We start from the raw sequence: 23,232 nt of genomic DNA, 5'->3' as shown, positions 1-23,232 counted from the left end.
AGGGTTGGTATAAAAACATTACGTTGTGAATCTATACGTGTCCGTCCTAAAAAAAATTATATATATATTTTTGGATTCGTAGCTGTTGCATAGTATTTATGTGTTGTCAATAAATCATAAAAATTTATGAATAAATAATATTTTATAATCATTTTAAATTATTTTAAAACAGACTTACTAAACATATAATTTAGCTGATCAGGTAGACAATAAAAGGAATTGATTCACAAAAAAGAGTTCGGCACAAGCCCGGAGAGATAATGCCTTATTGTACCCCATTCTTGTATGTCAAATTATTGTTATTATATTTAATCAAACAATAATAATTTTTAAATTAATTGATCATTAAATTGATTAAAGTGTGTTCTTTGGATTTATTTGGTTCTATACCGATGAAAATTTATTTTATCTATGTTCACTAGCAGCAAATTAATTAATGTAAGAGAAATGAAAAGAAACACAATGAGTTTAGAAAATTTTATTTGGTAACAATATTTCCATTACAATTTGAAAAGATCAGGTTTTTTTAGAACACAATTTGAAAAGCAAATAAAAGTATCATGCGGCGTAGGTTGTTTAATTTATTAAGGTATATTAATTATAAGTTTAGTGGAATCGTTCGGGTTTCGTGGTGTAGTTGGTTATCACGTCAGTCTAACACACTGAAGGTCTCCGGTTCGAGTCCGGGCGAAGCCATATATTATCGTTTTTCATCTTTTTGTCCTTTAAAATATTGAAAAGGAGAAAAAAACATAAAATACGCCGTTCCCGGAGATCGAACCCGGGTAACCCGCATAACAGGCGGGAATACTTAATACTATACTACAACGACTTTGTTGAAAGCAGGTGTATTTTATTATTTTATAGCGTAGTAAAACATGTTAGTACTGTTCTTTCTGATCTCTATCTTGGATGAAATTTGAAGATAAACACTGAAGGATTGAATTAGAGATCCCATGTTTTGAACAACCAAAAGATGAAGGATGAGATTCCCCCCCTTCAATCAAAGTTTAACTCCTCAAATGAGGATTTAAAATACATCTAAACATAGAAAATTGCTCCAAAAGCCAAGCGGCATAACAAAAATAACCTTGAATGATTCGAAACATTTGATCTTTGAAGCCCACTTATCACCCCTTATAGACAAACCTTCAAACACCAAAAGCAAAAGGTATATAATCCCCCCCTTTAGCTCCATGCCACCATCAGCAGCGAAAGCGCATTAAAACAGCCTATTGGAATATACAAACCAAACCATTCCATCATCAAAATAAAGCATTATAAGTAGTACACGTCCAAACACTACCAATATGGCAACAACCGTTTTGGAGAACAACACTTGCCTCGGTCATCTCAATCAAGGGATACCACCCATACAACACTGGGAAACCCTCCCTTTTCACTATAGCAATCGTTGTAATAGTACGGACGCAACCCCTGCTAACTTACTCTACTTGTTAGAGAGGTTGTTGATTTTTACCAGTTTGGTGGTTCATCGTGTGGCTAAAGCTCTAAGTTGGATTCAGTGGTTAAAAAGTGCATTGTACTGAATCAAAGCATGCTACAAACAATGGCACTGAGGTTGATCACAATTCATTGCAGAAAACAAACAGATCCGAACCTCTGCCACATCCACCATCACCCTCCCTGTCGCCGTTGATTTGCATTGCCATTGTGGTCGGGATGAGCAACCTTCACTCAATGTCTACGAACATAGCCATGTTGGAGAAGTTTGAACATAGCCATTGTGGTGTCGCAGTGTTGATCAACATGAAGATAGATTGCAAATAAAATCCACTTAGGGAAACCATGATCAACAGAAAGATGATGAAACAAGCACCAACCCATACTTACTTTTCAGGTGTACAAAACTTCAAGTTCTTTCAGTTTCAGATGAAGGGTTGGAAGGTTGGGGTAAAAGTTTCATTAAATTTGGGTGTGTTCTTAGTCTCATTTCTTTTAAAAATATTTTTAAATTATTTATTTTATAACTGAAATCACTCAATAATTTTTTGAATCAATGCTTATTTAATTTAGAATTAAGTTAATGATATATAATATAAAGAATATTTTAGATGTAAATTAATAAAAATAAAAATCTATTAATTACATTGATTTAAATAATTAAAATTCAATTATTTTTATTACCCCATTTAGTTTTGGGTTGAGTTTTTAAAAATTAAAATAATAGCATTTAAAAGAAATCGAAACAGAGTGTTTATAGCTCCAATTATCTAAATCATCTAATTCAGTCGGTAGAATATAAGGTTTTAAAGGTCGTGAGATTGAATCAGACATTTTATAATTTAGAGGTATCCCACAAAATTATAGCTGCTCTCAACCAACCTACTATCGGGAACAAGGACAACCAACCATTTAAAAGATAAAGAGGTGGTGTTGATCGGAGAGTCGGGTGTCGGGAAATCGAATTTTTTGTCTAGATTTACGAGAAACGAGTTTAGCCTGGAATCAAAATCTACAATCGGAGTCGAATTTGCCACCCGAAGCATTCGGGTCGAGGATAAAATCGTTAAGGCCCAGATTTGGGACACCGCTGGACAAGAAAGGTATATTTTTAAAACTTCATTTTTATCATTACTCCCATTCCTCGTTTGCTTTGTTTTGGTTAACGGGGTTCTGGAATTTGATAGATTTGAGGAAAATGAGGTTTTTCTCTGCTGATTGGATTGGTATAATGCTTGGAATTTTGTATTTTTTTAGTCTGTTTGGTTGCTGAGTAAAATGTAGGAAAATTATACTCAAGCAGTTCTCATCTTTCCATTTTGTTGTTTAGTTCTATTTTTATAAGTTCAAAAAAATTTTTGAAGCATTGGAGGAAATGTTGGTAGTTCTAGATTAGTGTATTGCTTTGGCGAAATGGGTACATGGGTTTATTTTTTTCTTTGTTGGGTTGTTTGGTTGCTGAGAAAATGTGGGGATAAGTTGCATTCAGAATTTTCTTTTTAATTATAATGCATGTGGACTTGGGCTCGGTTTTTGGTGAAGAGGGGCATTTTTTGGATTGTGGTATTGATTTTTAAGGCTTAAGCATATTTGAAAGACAATTTTCATGATTGGCATAATGCAAACTCGATTTGAATTTTTGAAGTACAAATTTGCTTGTTGTAGGTTGTATGCAAAAATCCCAGACTGAGTTTACTAATTGATGAACTACAAAGGATATTATACTTGTGTCTAATTAATAAATGTTGCAGCTTTGATCCATTAGTGGAAAGGTGGAATAAACCTACTTTTCTGAAAAGTCATAGTTGACTCATGGTTTGTTTTTTCTTTTCCAAAAATGTATCATAGTATTTTTCGTCATTGCTCTAGGCTACTTCTGATTGTGAAGTTCTTTATGTTATTCTGAAATTTCAGACATTATTAGCTGTCTGTTTCAGTTATGATACATGTCCTGTATCTGTAACCATAGATGCCTGAACTTGTATGAAAGCATCGGTACAAGCATTCAAGGACATGCCTACATTTCTTTAACTCTTGTTTATCATGAATGAGGCTGGAAGAACGCTTGTGTTGCGTAATCGGGTACTTCGCAATAGAGCCATCTATGAATAGATAGGCGATGTTGCTGTTGAAAAGGATACCAAATGGAGGTTCCTTAATATCATATATTTTCCATTGAAATTTTTAACTGTGTCAGCTTTAGACATGCTTCCAATGTTCTACATTGACAGACCGATTAAATAAAATCTGTGTCTAGAACATGTCGAGCATGAAATGAAAATTCTGTGTTGTCTCTCCTTGAAATGAAGTTTCTGGAGGACTGAATTTCCAATAAACCGTAACACGTTTTATTATAAATTCTCAGTTGATGATGAAATGTCTTTATTGTCATGAATTAGTAAAGGGGAATCATGAAAATGCTGTTCTTGCTTGTACTTCTCTTTGACGATGAGAAATCAATAGAAGATTCTGATTTTGAATCTTGCCTTGCTTGCAGTGTCATGAAACTGCAGTGCTGTGTTGTGAATGCCTGATTCACAGTTTCTCCAATAAATGGATGTGTTTTTACAAGCTTTTCATGAGTTGATTTATTGTTATATTCTGTTCTAGATACCGGGCGATTACAAGTGCATATTACCGAGGTGCTGTTGGTGCATTGCTCGTCTATGATGTTACTCGACGTGTCACGTTTGAGAATGTCCAGAGATGGCTGAAGGAACTACGGGATCATACAGATTCTAGTATCGTGATTATGCTCGTTGGTAGAAATACCATTCATTGATGTTGATACTTCATGCTTAAATAAAAATATCTAATCTCTTTTTGGTTTCGATATAACTATCTACCATCGATGTTGTATAAGAATAACATCGATACTCGAGAGTGGTACTGCTACCCATTTAGGATATATGAACTATGGCATCGATACCAATAATTTGGTATTGACAACATTGATGCAATATTGATACTTTAATTTAAGTATTAATATTAAATTAATATATTAAAATTTAAATTTGGTCTAATGTATCGGTACTCTTCAGGGTGGTACTAATATCTCCCTACTAATTTGATGTTGATATCTTTTGTTTAGTACTAATTTAATTTAGGAAATTTGATTTGGTAATCATATTTCCATTACAAAGATATAAATTTTTATTTTGATTAAAGAAACTTAAATGATGAAATTTTATATAAAAAAGATGGTAAACCTGAAACAAGATAGTAAACAGAAGAAAGCAGAATGAGGCTAAAATGAGTGAGACTAGGAACCAAAACTGAATGCTACCCAACGAGATTCCATGCCCGCGGTGAATGGAAATGCATGCACATCCGTTCAGTAAAGCTCATTCTTCCAGGTTTTAGAAGTCCAACAAGTGAAGATTATTCCATTATGGTGATTAAGTTATAAATGTTTAACAGGTTGTCCCGGCTTGGAATAGTCATGTTCTTGGCAAACCCATTGATAACGGCTCTAGGCAACAGGTACAGGAAAGATGTCACTTGCAATCAACTGGAGTTGAGGATCTGCATGGTATCCTCAAAACTGGGATCTCAAGGAAGAAATAAATACACTATGGAATTTAGGACTCCTCGACGGTGTTGATCATGCTGCCGGAGTTGCCGTAACGGGAAATCCACAGAAACTAAAACCAACAGGCAGAATGATATTAAGAATATTTTATAGTTATAAAATATGGTTGAATCTAGAAGACATCAGGTTTCGTGGTGTAGTTGGTTATCACGTCAGTCTAACACACTGAAGGTCTCCGGTTCGAGTCCGGACGAAGCCATTTTTTCCTTTTTCAGCTTTTTTTTCTTTAAAAAGATAGAAAAGGAGTTAAAATTAAAAGACTACGCCGTTGCCGGGGATCGAACCCGGGTCACCCGCGTGACAGGCGGGAATACTCACCACTATACTACAACGACAACGTTGAGACTAGGTTTGTTATATTTATTTACAACCTATAAAAAAGAGTACTGGGACATATTTAATAATATGATTTCTAGGAGAGCACTGTACTTCTATTCTTTCTTATGTAAAAATAGATAATAGTAATTTGTTTATTTATGTCATGTTTGTATATTTTTATTTTCTTTAATAAATTTTTAATTTAATTGTGCATTGACATTATTGTTAATTATATAAATTAAAATTAAGATTATGATTGCTTTTCACTTCTTATATCAAATCATAAATAAATTTATACATACACTTAAAATTTTAATATCATTTTTAAAGATAAAATAACTATTTTGAACAGTTTCGTATAAATACAAAACCTTAATTAACCTTTAAATCCTTTTCAAAATCATTCATCAAATTACGGGGCATTTAAGGTATAAATTTATATTATGCAAGATGAATGCTTTTTAAAAGGATTTAAAAATTAATTTAGGTTTTTAGGTATAAGATATATTTCTGTGAATTTATATGTATGTTACTTTTATGATGCGTTTTTATTTTGAGTTAATTATATTTTTCATATATGTATTATATTGAATCCTTCAATATCAAATAAATAATTTATTTCTAAAAAAAATTATACATAAATAATTTCATCGTCAAGCATTTCACCTATTTTCGTCACGGAATTTAACATGACAACAATGGATTAATAAAAAATTTATTTAAAATATAATAATAAAAATTAGTTCTTAATATTTTACTTAATTTTGATTGTCCTTAATATTTAAAAATACATGAAACTTAAATATTTATTTTTCAAAAAGTATAAGAAAATTTCATACCAATAAATGATTGCACTTTTTTCCTAAAAAATCACCTTTTACTTGAGGCATAATTGCAAGATTAGTCCTTAAAAGTTCACTGTGTTAATCTTGCCTTCAATTTTTATAAAGTCGAGCTCATTATTTTGAAATTTGTTAAATTAAGTCCTTTTAATTCTTTATTCCGCCAAAGTGTAATAATATAGTTTATCCTCAATGTTTGATTGATTTTTCAATTTTACCCTTATTTTTTTTTAAAAAAAATAAGATGACTAATTTGAAATTTTTTATAATTTTCATTGTAAAAGAAATTATACTTTTTTCAAAAGTAAATATTTTTCAACTTATTTTCTAATACAAGATAATTATTAATATGAGGCAAAAAGGGGGGAAATCAAAACCCCAGTCCTTCCTCTTTATTTTCCTTTCTCATGCTCTCTAGGGAAAATATTGGACATATGGGTGCACGGGATTTGCTAGGCCGAGAAACAAAAGGTGTAAAGGTGTGGTGTGGCGTCTAAACATAAATATGGCACAATTATCATAATCATCAATATATTTAAAGCACTTACCGCCAGTTATGCATCAACATAGCTCAAATGAGAGGTATTAAACTTGCTCAAACATATTAACAAGATCAAATTTTTATATATAAACCATTTTTGTGAACATAAATCAAACAATTTTCTTATTTGTAAACTATGTGTTTAAATATCTCATGTTATGATATTAAACTTGATCCTACGATTAAACCCTAATTCGAACTCGAGACTCTATGATACCCCTACTTCCTCACTGAGCATAATCTCTCCCTTCCAAGCCAAAGCTATGCTCTTGGCCTACATATTTACTACGTTTCAATGTTAATACAACAGAAATGAACGACGAAAGCATGTAATTTGTGACGATCCAAAAGTAAATATAAATGTATCAGAATTGAAACTTTTTTATGGTATAAGAGCTTAAGTATACTAATGTATTAGTCGAAACATAGAAGATAGAGTTAAACTGATCATACTGATTTTTCTCAACCTGGATTATTTACGAGCTCCAGTTTTCTTCTGTTCTCTCGCTGTAAGAAAACAAATAGAAAACATATCAGCTTTCACATAAATTGTAAATATGCGGATTTTAGATCAAAATTTGATCTATGTTGCTTCGATTCTTTGTTTTACTTGACAGGTATTCAAACATGGATTCGAATAATATTTGTCCAAGAACCCTCCACATATGTTACCTGCGTTGGACACATACTTGTATCCAAAGCTGACATTCAAATCTGATGCTGATTCTCTAACATCAGAAATTTTGGAGTAATTAAATGCATGCATTATAATATAAAGGTGAGATAATTCGTGACGGAGCCATACCAGCTTTCTCTTCCTCTCTCTTCTTAGCAGCGTCTGCCCTTTGTTGCCGTATCAAGGCTAAGCGCTCTGTAATTGAAAAATAAATGTGAACATCAGAAAATACGGAAGAGAAGAGAGATGTAAACAAAGGAGTTGATGTCAAGCTGATAACTTGAAAACCAGCATTAATCATCTCTTTACTTCTTGCTTCTCAAAACCTCCATGAAAGACCGATCCAGATTGCACTTATGGAAGGAAGAAACGAGTTCTAAAAAATCCCAAGAAAAATATCTTATACGACTTCTCACAAAAATTTCCTAAAGGTTCCAGTCATATTTTAAAACCAAACGAGTAAACAGCTATAGAAATCATGTTACATATCCATTCTCTCCTCAGAAATCAAGTACTCCCATATAATGTTAGTAGTACAGAAAATGATCTTCCATATATGCTTAGACAAAATATGCTATCATTTGCGTCACACTTACATCGAGGATGGTTGACACAAAACACACAGTACTACTATAATAACTCAAAAGGGAGATGAGTTATTATTATCATTATTTTCATCCCCCCCTTCAGCACATAAGGAATGAACATAAATTCAACCTCAGCTATACAGGATCATATTCGGTTAACCAAAAAAGAAGCAAACCAGTCCCTGGAATGTTGAAGTATAATAATATTTGACAGGGGTATCAGAAGTCCTTGGTAATTTCAAATAGTCAATTGGGGTTTAAGAGAGACATTAATTTGTGAATCACGTGGTATCCACTAGTTACCTAAATCTTTTCTTGCTTGTTCAGTTTTCCCTTGTTCCTGCAGCTTCATGTATCGTTCGTGAGCTTTTTGCTTTTCTATTTCCTCTCTGCACTCATACATTGTAAAATAAGAGCATAATCCAAGTCAGTCTCAAAGGAAATAATTAATTAATACATCAGCAACCATTGCAAATAAAAATTCATAATAAGCACAATATATATAGCTTCGAAAGATGAAGATTTAAAAGCAAGAGCACCATATTTTGAAGCAAATAATCTACAGCAGTTTCAAAGAAAGAGATGAAATAGCTTTCACCCATTACATGCTGAAATGACAGGAAAAATATTTTTAACCATATCATGCCCCTTTTCCAACTAGGATCACAATCTACAAAAAATTCAGTCTCAGAGGAAGTACTTAAGCAATCAAAAGTTTGTGCCAGATGCACATGATAAAGCAGTGATCAGTGAGATTTGATGAAGGGAGAGAATTACAAACCTTTCACGCCTTGATAGTTCAGTTGTTCTCCCCATCTGGAACATAAATTTCAAGTTCTCAAACAGTTATAAATTCATATATATCTATCTATGATTAAGTACAGAATTTGTGCATCAGAGGAGCATCTGTAACTTACATCAACATCTTTAGCTTTAACATTCTTTTGTTTGACCAAATTTGGATTCTCAATCTCAATAAGCCCTTGGGTACCCTTTCGCTTCTGCCATATCAGCAAAAAAATAAAGGAACTATAAAAGGTGAATAGGACATTAAGCACTTATTGCAAATGGAATTAATGTCATCAGCATTAGACTAAATAAGGGCAAAATGTAATGACCTCAGGCTCTTCTTCCACTTCCTCCTCAGACTCTTCTTCTTCATCCTCCACTTCAGCTTCTTCCTAGAATGAACGATAAAATACCATTTCATCTACCAAGTGAAATGAAGTACGGAAAACAAACACATACACATCCATAAAGCAAAGAAAGAGAAGAATAAGAACAAAGCTAACAATATTCAAGAAAAAAAAAAACTTTAGTTTTCTTATTAAACACTTGACACAAATGATTATGAAGCATGAAAAGGAAAAGAAAACAACCATCACCACATTTATCGTCAATATTATTGAATACTTATGTAACACCCCCAAAGTCATCAAATTTCATAATTTTTCTTTAAATTGAAAAGGAATCAAGCTTAATTTTGATAAGTGATTAAATTGCGAACTTTGAGAAAAATAAGGATGATTAAGCTTTAAATGAGCCATTAAATGCTTGTTTGAATATGTATGATCAATGTTTGTTATTTGTTTGAATATGTATGATCAATGTTTGTTATTTGTTTGAAAGTTTTCTAATTCTTTGTTCTCCGATAGTATATCTGATTCGGTTCCCATCTAGACTGGGTTGTGGTGTTACAACTTATCCATTTATCAAACATATATAAAAGCAAAAATCAAATTTCTTGACTATTAAAAGCATCTAAACGTGAAAAAGAAAAGATAGATCTTCAGACATAAAAAGTCCAATCCAAACTATAATTACCTTGAAAATAAATTATAATGAAGATGAAAACTGACACAAACAATCAAAATACAAGAAAATTACAATATTCAACCTGCCATCCACCTTATAGGAAAAGAGATCAAACATAACTTGACAAAAGTTCAAACAAAGCATCATTTTTGGTTTGTCAAACTTTGTAGTATTTTCCTCTTCATAAGAATCACTCTCAAAGCAAAAATTCACTTCTTTTTGGGCGAAATACAGCTACAAATCAAGATAACAACAAACAAATTTCCATAAGTAAACTAATAGCAATTAAAAGCTAATTTCACCATACATATTATTCTTCAAATATTATAGATTTATAATCACAAGTGAATTAAAATTAGCATAAAAACTTACCTTCTTAAAAGTACGGGGACGAACAGAGGTACCAGCACCTGAAACCATTAAAACATTTGAAAAGAAAAAGTGAGATTAATGATAAAAGTTATAAAACCACAGAAGAAAAGCACAAAGAACTTTTTCGTTTTGGTCTCTGAATTTGATTTAAAGTGCAAATTGTTAGCTGAACTGATTAAAATAAACAAAAGTACTTAACTATACAAAAATTTTGGAATCTAATAATTCATCCACTAGTTGCAGAATCATTTCTAAGTTAATTAAAAACTAAAACTTAAATTTAAAAGTAGAATATTTTGAATTTCAAAGTAATTTTTTTTCTATTTTCTCTGTTTAGCATCTAAAAATTCACATATGCACACACAAAAAAGCAACAAAATAAAAATCAAAACGCTACAGAAACCGTATAGAAATACACAAAAGTACATCACATGCAAACGAATTAAAATACACCAGAACTTTTGAATCTAACAATTCATCCATGAAATCGCAGAGTCCATTAAAACCAAAAACTGAAGTCTAAAAGTATAAAACTTTGAACTTTAAAACAAAAATTTCTCTATTTTCTCTATTTAGCATCTGAAAATTCACATAACAAAAAGGAACAAAATAAAAACCAATACACTAGAGCTACTGATCCAGCAGTTTAAAGCTAGGTTAGATCGGATACCAAAAAACCCTATAATAATCTGTATGATAAAAGCACATGCAAACGAATTTTTTTAAAAGAAAAGTATATAAATACATAAAAAAGGAAAAGAGACAAGAGTATGTACGGAGCTCTTCGGGAGTCGAGAAGTGGCGGTGGCCGGTGGGCTTGCCCTTGAATTTTCCTCTTCCCATAATATTATATGTGTGTATATATTAATAAGCTCAAAAGAAATTGAAGGAAGAAGCAGCTGCAAGCGAGACCTGAAACCAGTGACTGAAGATTTCTTCTTAAATACATAAATTTATGCATTTAGAATTAGATTATTGGGTTAAAGAAACTTTTAGTCCCTAAACTTAGTAATATTTTTCAATATGGTCAATGATTGTTTTTTATCCACATCAAAATATCAAAACTTCAAGAATATTAAATTTAGGAATTAATGTAGATAAATGAATTTCAAGGCATAATATGGAAAAATATATCAATTTCAAGATTAAATTTTTTTAAAAAAAGCGATCAACTTAATTTAATTCTATTAATATCAATGTTATGTAATATACATGAAAAATGTGAGATTAAATATCCTTTAACGTTTAAAAGAATTTGGGCAATGAATATATTTTATAAAAATAAAGAATATCATTAGTTATGTGACATGATGCTATGGAAGTAACTTACGTTGATTGTTATTTAACTAATGATTTTTATCTAATATAGATTATTTTGATGGAAAAAAAATAAAACGTTAAAAGCTAAAATAATAAAAAAAATAGAGGTCAAAATGATCAATTGTGCAACCCTGAGAGTTAATTTTGTCATCATACCTTTAATTTTTTGATCGAGTTTGAGGAACAAAAATTTGACTTGATATGACCTAACTCATAATCATCTTTAACACATGTCATGCTTTAATTGAATAACATATATTTTGAACGTTGGTCAATGAAAAACCTTAAAATAATATAAAAAAAAATATTCATCATCTATCTTAATGAAAAAATACATATTTTAAAAAAAGCTAATTTATATACTTATTTTTTCTATTAAACTATATTTTAAAATGTAATGTACATTTTTTTCTGTAATTTGAAACAATATTTTATTAACCAAAGCAGTCATCATGTAAAACGACAGTATCAATACAGTTTGAACAATCCAACTCAAAATAGAAAGATTGGACAAGAGAGATAGTCCACTGTGTCAAGGCATGAGCCGCTTCATTGGTAGTACGATGGATCGAATGAACTATAACAGGAGGATGAGATTTCAGCAACTGGCGAGTTGCGGCTGAAAAAAAAGTGCACCACTGATAAATATCAGCCTGAGAAACCACGTTGGAAGCATCGCTTTCAACCACAAGACCCGCACATTGTAACTCGGAAGCCAAGCGAATACCATATGTGATAGCGCGAGCTTTAACCAAAGTGGGGTCGCTAATGCTGTGGAGAGGGATTGCCTGCCCAGCAACAGTCAAACCTATATGATCGCGTGCCAGGACACCTACCGAAGCAGCAGAGGAAGCAGAACGAAGTAATGTACAAGGAAATAAGATCAAAACTAGTAAAGCTGTTGTGTGGAACTGAAGTACGGGATTTGAGCATTTTGGAAAATTAAAATTAAGGGTTGGGTTGTTGGATAAATTATTTATTGAGCTAGAAGGGTTATTTATAATTTATTTTAAAAGTTTAAATTTTAACGGATTTTCGGATAATCTAAAATTAAAATTTATTCCATTCATATTCGACTTGATTATCTAGTTTTTTTAGATTTTCGGACTAAATTATCCTAAAATTAAAAATAGATCGAATATCTGAATTTTTAAATTTGATCAGTAAGATCGAATTATTTTATACTGTAGACATATGATTAACGACGATAATTTTATACGAATGCAATAGATTTCAATCTGATCAAAATTGATTTCATATCATCTTTTTTTTTCAGTTTGAAATAAATAAGTAGGATTTTGTAAAATGCAAATTGGTTTTAATTAAGAGTTCTGTGTAGGGTGGAAAATCTCATACCCAAATCAAAGTAATTAATACGTATTATTTAATATATTTATGTTAAATGATTGAAAATATTTAAACAGATATTACTTTGTATTCGGAAAATTCTATAATGAATGTAATGCAATATTCACCATTAATTTTATATGATAAAATTCATAAATGCATTAAACTATATTAAAATTTATCCTTTTAGATACTAAACCTTCACAACTTCTATAATGGACACTAAACTTTAGATTTTGTTACAAAATGAGAAATATCTTATAACTGAACTTTAAATTAATAAGAAATATCTTTTAACTGAACTTTAAATTAATGAAAAATATCTCATTTGATACTTCAATTGTAACTGAAATTTCATTTTACTGTTAATTTTAATTAAAATAATTTCATTAAATTCGTTGAATTGAAAACAAAATAGATGTGAATAAAATAAATATTATTTTTATTACCAATTATAGATATTGAGTTTGTATCATATAAATTATTTGATGCATTATTAAAAGTTAAAGATTATTTCGATTATTTATTTAAGTTTGGAAGTATTTGATTAACTAGAAAAATTCACAAAATTATAATTTTAAAAAATAAAATTTAAAAATAAATTGTTACCATATATATTTTTTCAATTCTATTTTTTAAATTATATATAAAAATAAAATTTTAGTTATAATTGATGGTCAGATAAGATATTTTTTAAATTAATTTAGCATGCTACCTCACCCACTTAACAACATCTAACGTTCAATATTTAATTTTTAATAAAATTCAAAATTTAATGTCTATTTTGTAACTTTTAAAAATCTAATGACAAATAAAATTATTTTAGCAAAATTTAATGATCATTTATGAATTTTTCTCTATTAATATATCAGTAGTGTATATTGGTACATGTCATTAATGTTGTATACGAGTGTAATAGGGTTGTAAACAAGTGAGTTCAAATATTGTTGAGCTCAACTCGGCTCGAAAATTCGTATGCCTAAAATTTTTAAGTTCGAATCAAACTTGAAACCATGAATTGAAACTCGAAATAAATTTTTTTTCTTAAACTCAACTCAATTAATGTCTATTTTGTAACTTTTAAAAATCTAATGACAAATAAAATTATTTTAGCAAAATTTAATGATTATTTAGTAATAGGGTTGTAAACAAGTCGAGTTCAAGTATTGTTGAGCTCAACTCGGCTCGAAAACTCGTAGGCCTAAAATTTTTAAGCTCGAATCAAACTTGAAACTATGAATTGAAACTCGAAATAATTTTTTTTTCTTAAACTCAACTCAATTGAAGCTCAAACTCGCATCCAAACCTGAAATTTTAAATATATGAAAATATTATATTGTAATTTTAAAAAAATCAACACATGAATGCTAATATTATTAATAATTTAATTTTTAAAATAAAATTTAATATATTATTTTTTAGTTACTCGTGAGCTTTTTGAGTCGAGTATCAAGTAGCTCATTAAGAATCGAGTTGAGCTAGAATCGAGTTTAATCTATTTAAATCAAATATATATTTCCAAATTCTTAACTAAATCAATCTCGAATAACTCACAATCAATTTTGTTATATTTACAAGCCTTATAGTAGTGTATATCAAAGTTTAGGGTTTCTTTTTTCTTCCCCTCAGATCCGCTCGCAACTTTCCTTTCCTGTCAAATACCACTATATATATAATTTAGGGTTTCCCTTCCTTTCTTTACCTCAGCCGCTCGCATCTTTCCTTTCTTTTCCTAATCTATCATCTCCTCTTTTCCTCCCAGAACTAAAGAAGAATAAAACTATGCTCTTTTGTGTTTCCCAACGTTGAGCCACCATCTCAAAATCTGTACTCCCACCGTCCTACTCTCTGTGACAGCCACCCCGACGAGAATTTTACTGCATATGTTTAGGGTTTTGATTTCCCCCCCCCCTTATTTCTGTCTTCATTCTAGCGTCGTGCTGCCTGTGCATGTGGGTTTCTCCTACTTCTATTACTAGCGGGAACACTTGCCTCCGCTGCTTATCTTATCAGGAGAATGTGTTGTTGATTTTGCTTAGTGTTAACTATAATTTTTCTATTGGTAGATGTTATAATTTGATCTAAATCTGTTTCTCATTGTTATTCCTGTTTGTTTTTTTCATCATATCGTTAATCACTTGAGATATGGGTAGGCGTGATTCTTCATTTGTTTTCGTCTAATTCTTAATGATGGAAGGAATCTCTCTAATTTTTAGTTTTCCATTTCTTCTTCTTTGGATACCATCCCTACCTACATCGAAGCTTTAAGTAAGAATTCAATGTCTATAAGTGGAAAGCGAATAAATATGCTTGCCTTGTTAATGTTGACGATGCTTTGAATTTGATTAATAAGATGATTGGCAAATACCCAAAGCCTTCAAGTTGTGATATTTGATAAATCACTAGATCCGTTCTTAAGATTTAACATTATGCTATTGTTGTTTCTATACGTTGCCGGATGGAATTATTAGGAGTTCCCCGTGATGTTTATTCTTTAAGCATCTTGTGAATTGCTTTTGTCAATTAGATCAAATTGATTTTTGATTTTCTGTGTTGGTAGAAAATGCTGCTGTTAGGTGTTGGACCTATTATTGTAACTATTTTTACTTTAATAAATGGACTTTGTAATTGAAGTAAGATTTCTTAGGATGTGAGCTTGTTTGATTATATTATTATATAATGAACCTTTTTTATATGATTATAGAATCAAACAAACTCACAGCCTAATGTTGTCATCTTTAATGCATTTGTTGTTGTACATTACATGAGAACCGTTGAGTGGCCTAAGTGCTAAAAGATCAGGGTTCGAGTAGTTCTCTCTCTGTAGAGTGTGTGTGCGTTGTTAATGGCTTTTAAAGTTGAGGATAGTGTTGAAACAATGATAAAGGGAGGCATTGAGCAGGTAAGGACTTCGTCTTTTTCTTGCAATGAAGAAATGTTTATAGTACGATTTGCAAAATTTTTGTGTAACACAGTGCAAGACTTATTCAATGGTGCCTTTTGCAGGATGTATAGGTTCGGTTTTCTGATTTTGGATAAGAGGATGAGTGGGTTAACATTTGCAAGAATGTCAGGCAAAGGTACCTTCAGTGTGGGGTATCTGTGTGCGATGCAGTTCTTCCAAGGGATTTTATACTTTGTTGTCAGGTTGTGTAGTTCTTCTTGGCGATCTTATACTTTGTTTTCAGGTTGATTTCCACTTACAATACCCGATTGAAGACATGTGTATTTCTTTAAACTTTAACCTTTTTGTAGAGTTTATTTTCTGGATGCTTTCATAATTTTCAGGAAGTTAAAGATCGAACTCTTTTCTTCAATGCCATGTCCTTAATGCACGAAGGTGGAGACATGATGTAATAGGTTGTTGTTGTTGTAGATTTTTGGTGCGGTAAGATCATGATGTGTTCGGGATTTTAGTACTGTATTATTGTTGCCAATACATGTGTTTTGTTTTCCTATATATAATTTCATCGCTTGAGCTTTGCATTTTCATGGCTTTTAAGATCTCAGTAATAACATAAACTTTCAACCTATGTTGCACGGGAATGGTAACCAATGCCATTTCAAGAACCTAATATGTCCCTGAGATGCGTATGAGACGGACACAACTGGGTATGTACCAAAGGCGTCCATGTTAAAGGGGTACAGCTAGAATTAGTTGGGTAAGTTGGCTAAGTCGAAGAGTATCGGGATGTCATTTGATCTTTCCATGTGTACATTTAGTGTTTTGTTTTTCTATTGGATACATTTAGCGTGTGTGTGGACTCTAAACTTTTACATGTAACTTCGTTTAAAAATGTCAGAATATATTTTCAATTAGAATCATATTATTTTATTTTTAATTTTTAAAATATTTGAGCATTTTATTTTTATAAAAAATAGGTCATTAAACTTAAAAAAATCAATTTGACTCTCAAACTCGATATTAAATTAATTCAGTATAAATGTGTTACGTCATTAGGCATTAGCTACAGTGGATTACTACATCAGTATCGTAAACCGTCGCATCACTACCATAAATGCCACATCAATATTATACCGGCAACAACATAAATAGTTGATCAAAGGGTAACATTAGTTTTTCTTTTTTTTTTTTAGTTTAAAGATCACATTAAATGTAAAAATAGTTCAATAACTTAATTAATTTCTTTAATTTAATCATCTCTATCAAATCTAATGATCAACTAGACTAAATTTTATAAAAATAATCCTCTTAACATATTTATTTATTCGCAAACTCCAAGATTATTATGATTTCTTTAACGACAACATACTCAGCACCTTAGTCCTACAATACTAAAATGGAAAATGGTGTAGTTAAAATATGATAGTGTCGATAATGTTGGTGATGCTTTGACTTTAATGTAGAGATCGTTACTTGTAACTGCGATCGATTTGTTTATAAGCAATTGCACTGTGATAAGTTAAAAGATTCTGGAAACTCAATCAGTGATAAGGTATATTTTCAGAGTAGTTGATTTCTTCTTTTCAATAAATCACAGTAAAGGATGGATACTTGAAAATAGGAGATCTGATAGGGATTTATAATATATATATATATATATAAATTTATTAAAACTGAGGTTTAAAAGGGAATATTTGAAAATTTTATTTATATTATGACTTGTTCTAAAATGTCCTCCATATGTTTTGGGAAATTTTGTAACCCCCAGACCGATGGGGGTAGCCCAATCCGATCCGAGAAGTCACATTAGGGCCACCGGAGCGACCCATTGTAAAAATAGCGGAAAATTTAAATCTTTTTATCAGAACATGTAAACTTATAAAATCATTTGTCACTATTTAAAAATAAAACATATTTCCAGACTCGTATATAAATCAAAATACAATTACATGCCCCCTAATCACATGTACCATACTCTGCAACAACGCCGGAAGAACTCCCTTACTGAAGTCGATAGATGCACTGGTATAATTCTTTTAATCTGAAAAGGTGAGTAATAGAGTGAGCTTCGAAAAGCTCAGTAATACAGAACTACCAGATAATGCTGATGAACGTGCAGATACAGATAAATATTTATTTCCTTATTGTTTCCGAACATTTACATATTTTTATGCTGAGCAGAGATCCTACTGATATTTCAGGTGGTAACAGACAATGAGCTTTCAGTTCAGAGAAATATTTTGGATGACTGAGTTAAGGAGATCAGAATAGGTTTTCTAGTGTATTCCCCAAAAACCATGTAACTTTTCAGATCTTTTTAAAATATATATATATATACCCCCATCCCAACACAACATAATGTGTAGGTTCCCCAGAACCATACACCCAACCCAACACAACATATAAGGCCCTGAGCACAAAGCCGAGGAACCTGCAGAACTTCTTCCTTCAACAATACCCCCCATTTAAAACATTTCTCCGTCGGTAAACGGAGATATCAAAAATCAAAACATAATTCAGATCATATATCATAACAGAATCCAGGTTAGGAATCAGAACAGATTTCAGATCAGATGTTTAAACAGAATTCAAATCAGAAATCAGATAAAATATTCATATAAGTAGGGAACACACTAGAGTTTCCAGATATTATTTAGAGATACAGGATAATCTTATCGGCAGAGAAACGCAAATCTTCAGTTTACCAATAGAATGCCGAAAATTAGAATCACTATTAGAAGAGTTTGTTAACTGACAAAATCATCGGTTATTCAGGATATGATTCATCGGATCATCTTATTCGTACACTTTTCTGAAGCTCTACGAAATTTGAAGGTATTCTGAATCTTTACAATCTATGACGATTAATCCGATTATCGAACAACTCCAGATGAATAGCTTTTGGAACCAATACTTACCAACTTGTCAATTCATTAACCTTTCAGGGTATTTACTCTTTAATACCAAATATTCTTATCCACAAATCATCATCTGAGTCATCACTGAATAGATCTTAAGGAGACAAGCAAATATTCTAATGGTCTTTATTTATTTCCATGTTCAACTATACCATGAAATGCTGACGTACTTGATTTGTGGTTCATAATCCATAAGGATGATACATCATAAGTTCATCCGAGTTTTCAAACTTATTCCAATCTTACTTAATCCTCAGTCATTGAGGTTACTTAGTTCATTTAACATTCAAGTCCAATCCAGTTACTTCGGGATTTTCCAGAATAATTTAAACGTTCCTGAATTTCAGATACATGTTGTACTTCCATTCCATTCAATTTGGTCTTCGTGGTTGATTTGTCGAACAAACGTCCAATTCCTAGTACTGAATACGATCTAGATCTGAGTTGAACTGAATACTTCCAAAATTTGTCATCGAGCCAAACTTGAGAAGACGAACACATGTTCCAGTAATATCTATGCCTAATTAATCCAAGATATTTACTTAATTTTATGCCATAAGGGTATTTTGGTAATTTTGATATTCAGTTTTATTCCATTCATTTCAGAGCTCGAGGATATTCAATCATTCCTGAGCTTGGTGATATTCTTGGGTCATTTCCATTACAGGGGTATGTTGGTCATTTTACAGATCCACGGTATTTCAATCTTTTTTCTCCATCCAGTCTTATTATTTAATTCCAATTATATCTTTTCCTCCATCCGATCTTATTATTTAATTCAATCTCATCATTTGTTTCAGTCCTTTCGAATAATGACAGCAGAATACCCCCGATAAATTATTCTTCAGTATTTACTCATTTCTCGGATATTTTCGGGTCAAGTGCTTCTCAGATTTTACAAACAGAATATCATGAATTTTCCTGCACTAAGTCAGGATCTTAACAATCAAATCTGTACTAATCGAGTTAAGTACGAATCCTCTAAGTATTTTCTCATTCAGGGTTAACTCAGACTATTCTATCTCTTAAGGGCATTTCTATAATTTCTTAAACCAGATAAGTTCGATTATAGCTCTTAACGAAAATAATATAATTTAGAGATCCTATGATTAATTGCTTTCTTGAACACTCTCTGATCTTGAAATAATTCCCTTAACACACTTCTAGTATCTTGTATAAACCCTCTTGGGTTAAAAAACCGGTTACCATAATTTCTAGTATAACTATCATTTCTATGCACATCAATATATTTATCGTATCAATATGTCTTTTCAGATTATTAGTCCACTTCTAGGACAATTCTTATCATTTTCCAATATAAGGGTAATTCGTATTTTTACCATACCGAAGTATTCTCATAATTCCCATCCAAGTACTTTAACATTTAATCCTTGATGATATAAAATATAATTACAAATCCATGTCTGATTTCTTTATCATATTCACAAAATTGTAATTTAATTCTAACAATCTTTCAATCTCATATAGTCATTCGATCCGTATTCAGTTACAGAATTTCTACCACATTCATATCGAGTGAATAAATTATTCAACTCCACAAAAGTGACCAACATTATCTTATTCATGCATTTACCAATATCAACATGTTCCATAAAGCATAAAGAGGTAGTAAAGTATTACCTTGATTTCCGTGCAAAACTGATCGACCATAAAAATTCCATTCGAACGCCTTTGATCTTCAATTCAACTTCCAATAATTCCTCAAAAACATATCAACATAAATTATATCAGAAACGGAGCTTAATTACGATAAACGGATCGAATCGGGTGATAAATTAGTGGAAGACGGCTTACCGGGTTCGAATTTGGCGAAACGGACTTCGGATTCGGATTCAGGACGTCGAAAGTATAAAATATGACTTTTCGAAAATTTGGAATTTTCGGTCAAAATCAAAGTCAACGGGGTTGACTGACAATTTCGAGGCATTCGGGTTTGAATTTCAAAAAACGGACAGCGGAATCGGATTTGGAACGTCAAAAAATGTCAGGATAGGTATACTCGGTCGAAGTCAAAGGTCGTTTAATGCCCGATCAAAGCCGGTCAAAGTTTTGGTCAACAATGGTCAACTCCGGTCAACGGTCAACGGGTTAACGGTCAACGGTCAACGGGTCGGGTCGGGTCAACGGGTCGAGTCAACGGGTCGAGTAAACGGGTCGGGTCGGGTTGTGACCGGTCAAAACAGTTCCAAAACCGGTCAAACCGGTCACTTTTCCCTTCCCACGCGCAGTGGCTGCGCGTGGGGGCACGTGAACAGTGATAAAATCCCGGAAAAATTTCTAAAAATTATTTTGAGCGATTTCGAGATACTTACAAAGCTCGGTTCACAATTTTGAATGGCGGAGAGCTCGATTTCAACAAATCGGGAAGTTTGACCGGTTCACCTCTCAACGCGCCGCCGCCGTCGGAGAAAAAGGAGAACACCGGTGGACTCGGAACGGCACAAGGAACACGATGGTGCGGGAGGTGTCGTAAACGGATGACCCGATCATCGTGAATCGATGAAAAACCAACTAAAACTGAGTTATTACCGACGATACTTCCGACTGAAATTCACGACGAACGGCGATGATTCACGACGAAAGGTTTGAGGGGTTTTGTTCCTCGGTTGACAACGAACACGATGGTTGTTTCGGCTTGTCGTTTGGAGGTCGGACGGCGAGTAGATCGGAGTTGGAAGTAGGGATCCTGCACTTCTTAAAACGGTCTGTCAACTTTGAAATCTTACAATTTAATCACTTATTTCTTTCAAAATACCAAATTAAATCCACCAATTTATATTTTCTTAAATTTAGCCCCTAAATTGGGGTGTTACAAATTTAGTTAAAATTTTAAAAATAATACTTATATTAATTATATCAAGATATGATAGATGTTATAATATAAATTTCAAATAGATGAATTTAAAATTAAAATTGAATTAGATAACACACTGCAAAATATTATTCACATGTAATACACGCTTGAGGGATTAAGCATGATATGATAAATTTCAAATAGATAAATCAAATTAATTATAAATCTATAAAAATATAAAATTTAAATTTTCTTAAACCACATGTAATACACGCTTGAGGGATTAAGCATGAGATGATAATAGATTATTATTCACACATTAATTGTTATGTCAGTAAGGTTAACGACCATGTAAATAGTATAACGATCAATGATAGAAATCGTCAGTCCAAGGCCACGTTTGGGTGAAAACAATGAGGGGCTTAATTGATATTTTATAAAACTTCAATGGCCTCTTATACCATTTAGCCAATATTAAATTATAACTTTATATTAATATTTACATATTTGTATAATTAAGTTCAAATAAAATATATATTTTAAAAATCATTTAAAGTATATTTGGGTTAACCTCCGAACTAAAAATCGTAGTTATGATTTTTCTACACTTATATTTTTTAAAGTAATTATAAAATGTAATGGAACAGAGGAACAATCAGGTTTCGTGGTGTAGTTGGTTATCACGTCAGTCTAACACACTGAAGGTCTCCGGTTCGAGTCCGGGCGAAGCCAGATGGTCATTTTATCCAGCTTTTTTCTATAAAAATAGAAAAGGAGGAAAAACAAAGCATTCGCCGTTGCCGGGGATCGAACCCGGGTCACCCGCGTGACAGGCGGGAATACTTACCACTATACTACAACGACGATGTTATTCGCAGGTTTGTCATTAATTTATGAAATCTATTTAACAGAGTACTTGGACATGTTTGATGATCACAATTTCAAGAAGAACACTCTACTTCTATTATTTCTTATGTCAAAACAGATTTTAGTAATTTGTTTATTTATGTCATGTTTTTATATATTTTATATAAACATTTAGTTTAATCGTGTATATTATTGTTAATTATATAAATTAAATTCAAGATTAGGATTGTTTTTGAGTTAATTATACTTCTTACATGTAAACTTAAAATTTTAAATTATTTCTTACAAATAAATAAATAAAATTATTGTGAATAGTTTAATATAAATATAAAATTGTTCCATTAACAAGCATATCGACAACATCATTAAAATACACCAATAAAAATAAATAAAAGAAAGTGTATATGTGAATCACCTTTAAATATTGTATTTAGATGTAGTTTTATTTTTCTAATTACATAAATAATTGTTTTCAGAAAAATGTTTAATGCATGGGTCGATACTTCTATAGTGATTCCCACGTATTCTCCTTTTAGAGTTTTTTTTATTTTATTTTTCTATCATTAAAATAATTGTTTCAATACTTCAAAATAATCTAATAATCAATAAATTTTTAATTTAATCACTCAACAATAAAATAAATCACAATTCAATCTTTAATATCATCAATATCATTTTTTTCATCATCCATTAATAAAAATATTTTATAACACCTTATTTTACAATTTTCCCCTACTGTAATTTCCCCTAGTTTATTTTATAATTTTGTAATAGAAATTTGACATTGACCGAAGGGTTTAAACGACCCTCGCCTAGTTTCATTTGCCCTTGACAACTTTTATATTATTTATTT

At 31.4% G+C, this 23,232-nt stretch overlaps 1 protein-coding gene, 1 long non-coding RNA gene and 5 other non-coding genes across 9 annotated transcripts; 4 read left to right on the top strand and 3 right to left on the bottom strand.

Annotated features, from left to right (window-relative positions):
* Positions 1 to 622: 622 nt before the first annotated feature.
* TRNAV-AAC lies at positions 623 to 696 on the top strand. The gene has a single exon. It is a non-coding gene; the product is annotated as a tRNA-Val (tRNA).
* Positions 697 to 5,181: 4,485 nt separating this feature from the next.
* On the top strand, positions 5,182 to 5,255 carry TRNAV-AAC. The gene has a single exon. It is a non-coding gene; the product is annotated as a tRNA-Val (tRNA).
* Positions 5,256 to 5,319: 64 nt separating this feature from the next.
* Positions 5,320 to 5,391, bottom strand: TRNAD-GUC. The gene has a single exon. It is a non-coding gene; the product is annotated as a tRNA-Asp (tRNA).
* A 1,738-nt stretch (positions 5,392 to 7,129) lies between these two features.
* On the bottom strand, positions 7,130 to 11,113 carry LOC120219456 (28 kDa heat- and acid-stable phosphoprotein-like). Of its 3 annotated transcripts, XM_039216279.1 has the most exons (9): positions 10,984 to 11,094; positions 10,208 to 10,245; positions 9,929 to 10,069; positions 9,139 to 9,201; positions 8,938 to 9,021; positions 8,802 to 8,836; positions 8,324 to 8,409; positions 7,563 to 7,628; positions 7,130 to 7,264 (listed from the first exon to the last, which is right to left on the bottom strand). In XM_039216279.1, the coding sequence occupies exons 1-9, from the start codon at positions 11,048 to 11,050 to the stop codon at positions 7,230 to 7,232; spliced, it is 615 nt and encodes a 204-aa protein (XP_039072210.1). In that variant the 5' UTR covers positions 11,051 to 11,094; the 3' UTR covers positions 7,130 to 7,229. The 3 variants fall into 3 exon arrangements, with proteins under 3 accessions (XP_039072210.1, XP_039072211.1, XP_039072212.1); XM_039216280.1 differs by lacking the exon at positions 9,929 to 10,069 and having other exon boundaries at positions 8,324 to 8,437; positions 8,743 to 8,836; positions 10,984 to 11,113; XM_039216281.1 differs by lacking the exon at positions 9,929 to 10,069 and having other exon boundaries at positions 10,984 to 11,086.
* A 3,438-nt stretch (positions 11,114 to 14,551) lies between these two features.
* LOC120219462 lies at positions 14,552 to 16,679 on the top strand. The gene is made up of 2 exons (XR_005525306.1): positions 14,552 to 16,062; positions 16,163 to 16,679. It is a non-coding gene; the product is annotated as an uncharacterized LOC120219462 (long non-coding RNA).
* Positions 16,680 to 22,170: 5,491 nt separating this feature from the next.
* On the top strand, positions 22,171 to 22,244 carry TRNAV-AAC. The gene has a single exon. It is a non-coding gene; the product is annotated as a tRNA-Val (tRNA).
* A 60-nt stretch (positions 22,245 to 22,304) lies between these two features.
* On the bottom strand, positions 22,305 to 22,376 carry TRNAD-GUC. The gene has a single exon. It is a non-coding gene; the product is annotated as a tRNA-Asp (tRNA).
* Positions 22,377 to 23,232: the final 856 nt, after the last annotated feature.

This window comes from Hibiscus syriacus, unplaced genomic scaffold (assembly GCF_006381635.1).
Source record: "Hibiscus syriacus cultivar Baekdansim isolate YM2019G1 unplaced genomic scaffold, ASM638163v2 tig00110206_pilon, whole genome shotgun sequence".
NCBI lineage: Eukaryota > Viridiplantae > Streptophyta > Magnoliopsida > Malvales > Malvaceae > Hibiscus > Hibiscus syriacus.
Note: the sequence above shows the minus strand (reverse complement) of the source record. Positions and strands in the feature narration are given on the sequence as shown.

Coding starts and splice junctions, on each gene's coding strand:
- LOC120219456 (XM_039216279.1), bottom strand. CDS start 11,050: ATGGGAAGAGGAAAATTCAAGGGCAAGCCCACCGGCCACCGCCACTTC. Junction 9,022..9,138: donor AAGTGGAAGAAGAGCCTGAG/GTCATTACATTT, acceptor CTGATATGGCAG/AAGCGAAAGGGTACCCAAGG. Junction 8,410..8,801: donor GAACTATCAAGGCGTGAAAG/GTTTGTAATTCT, acceptor GTATGAGTGCAG/AGAGGAAATAGAAAAGCAAA.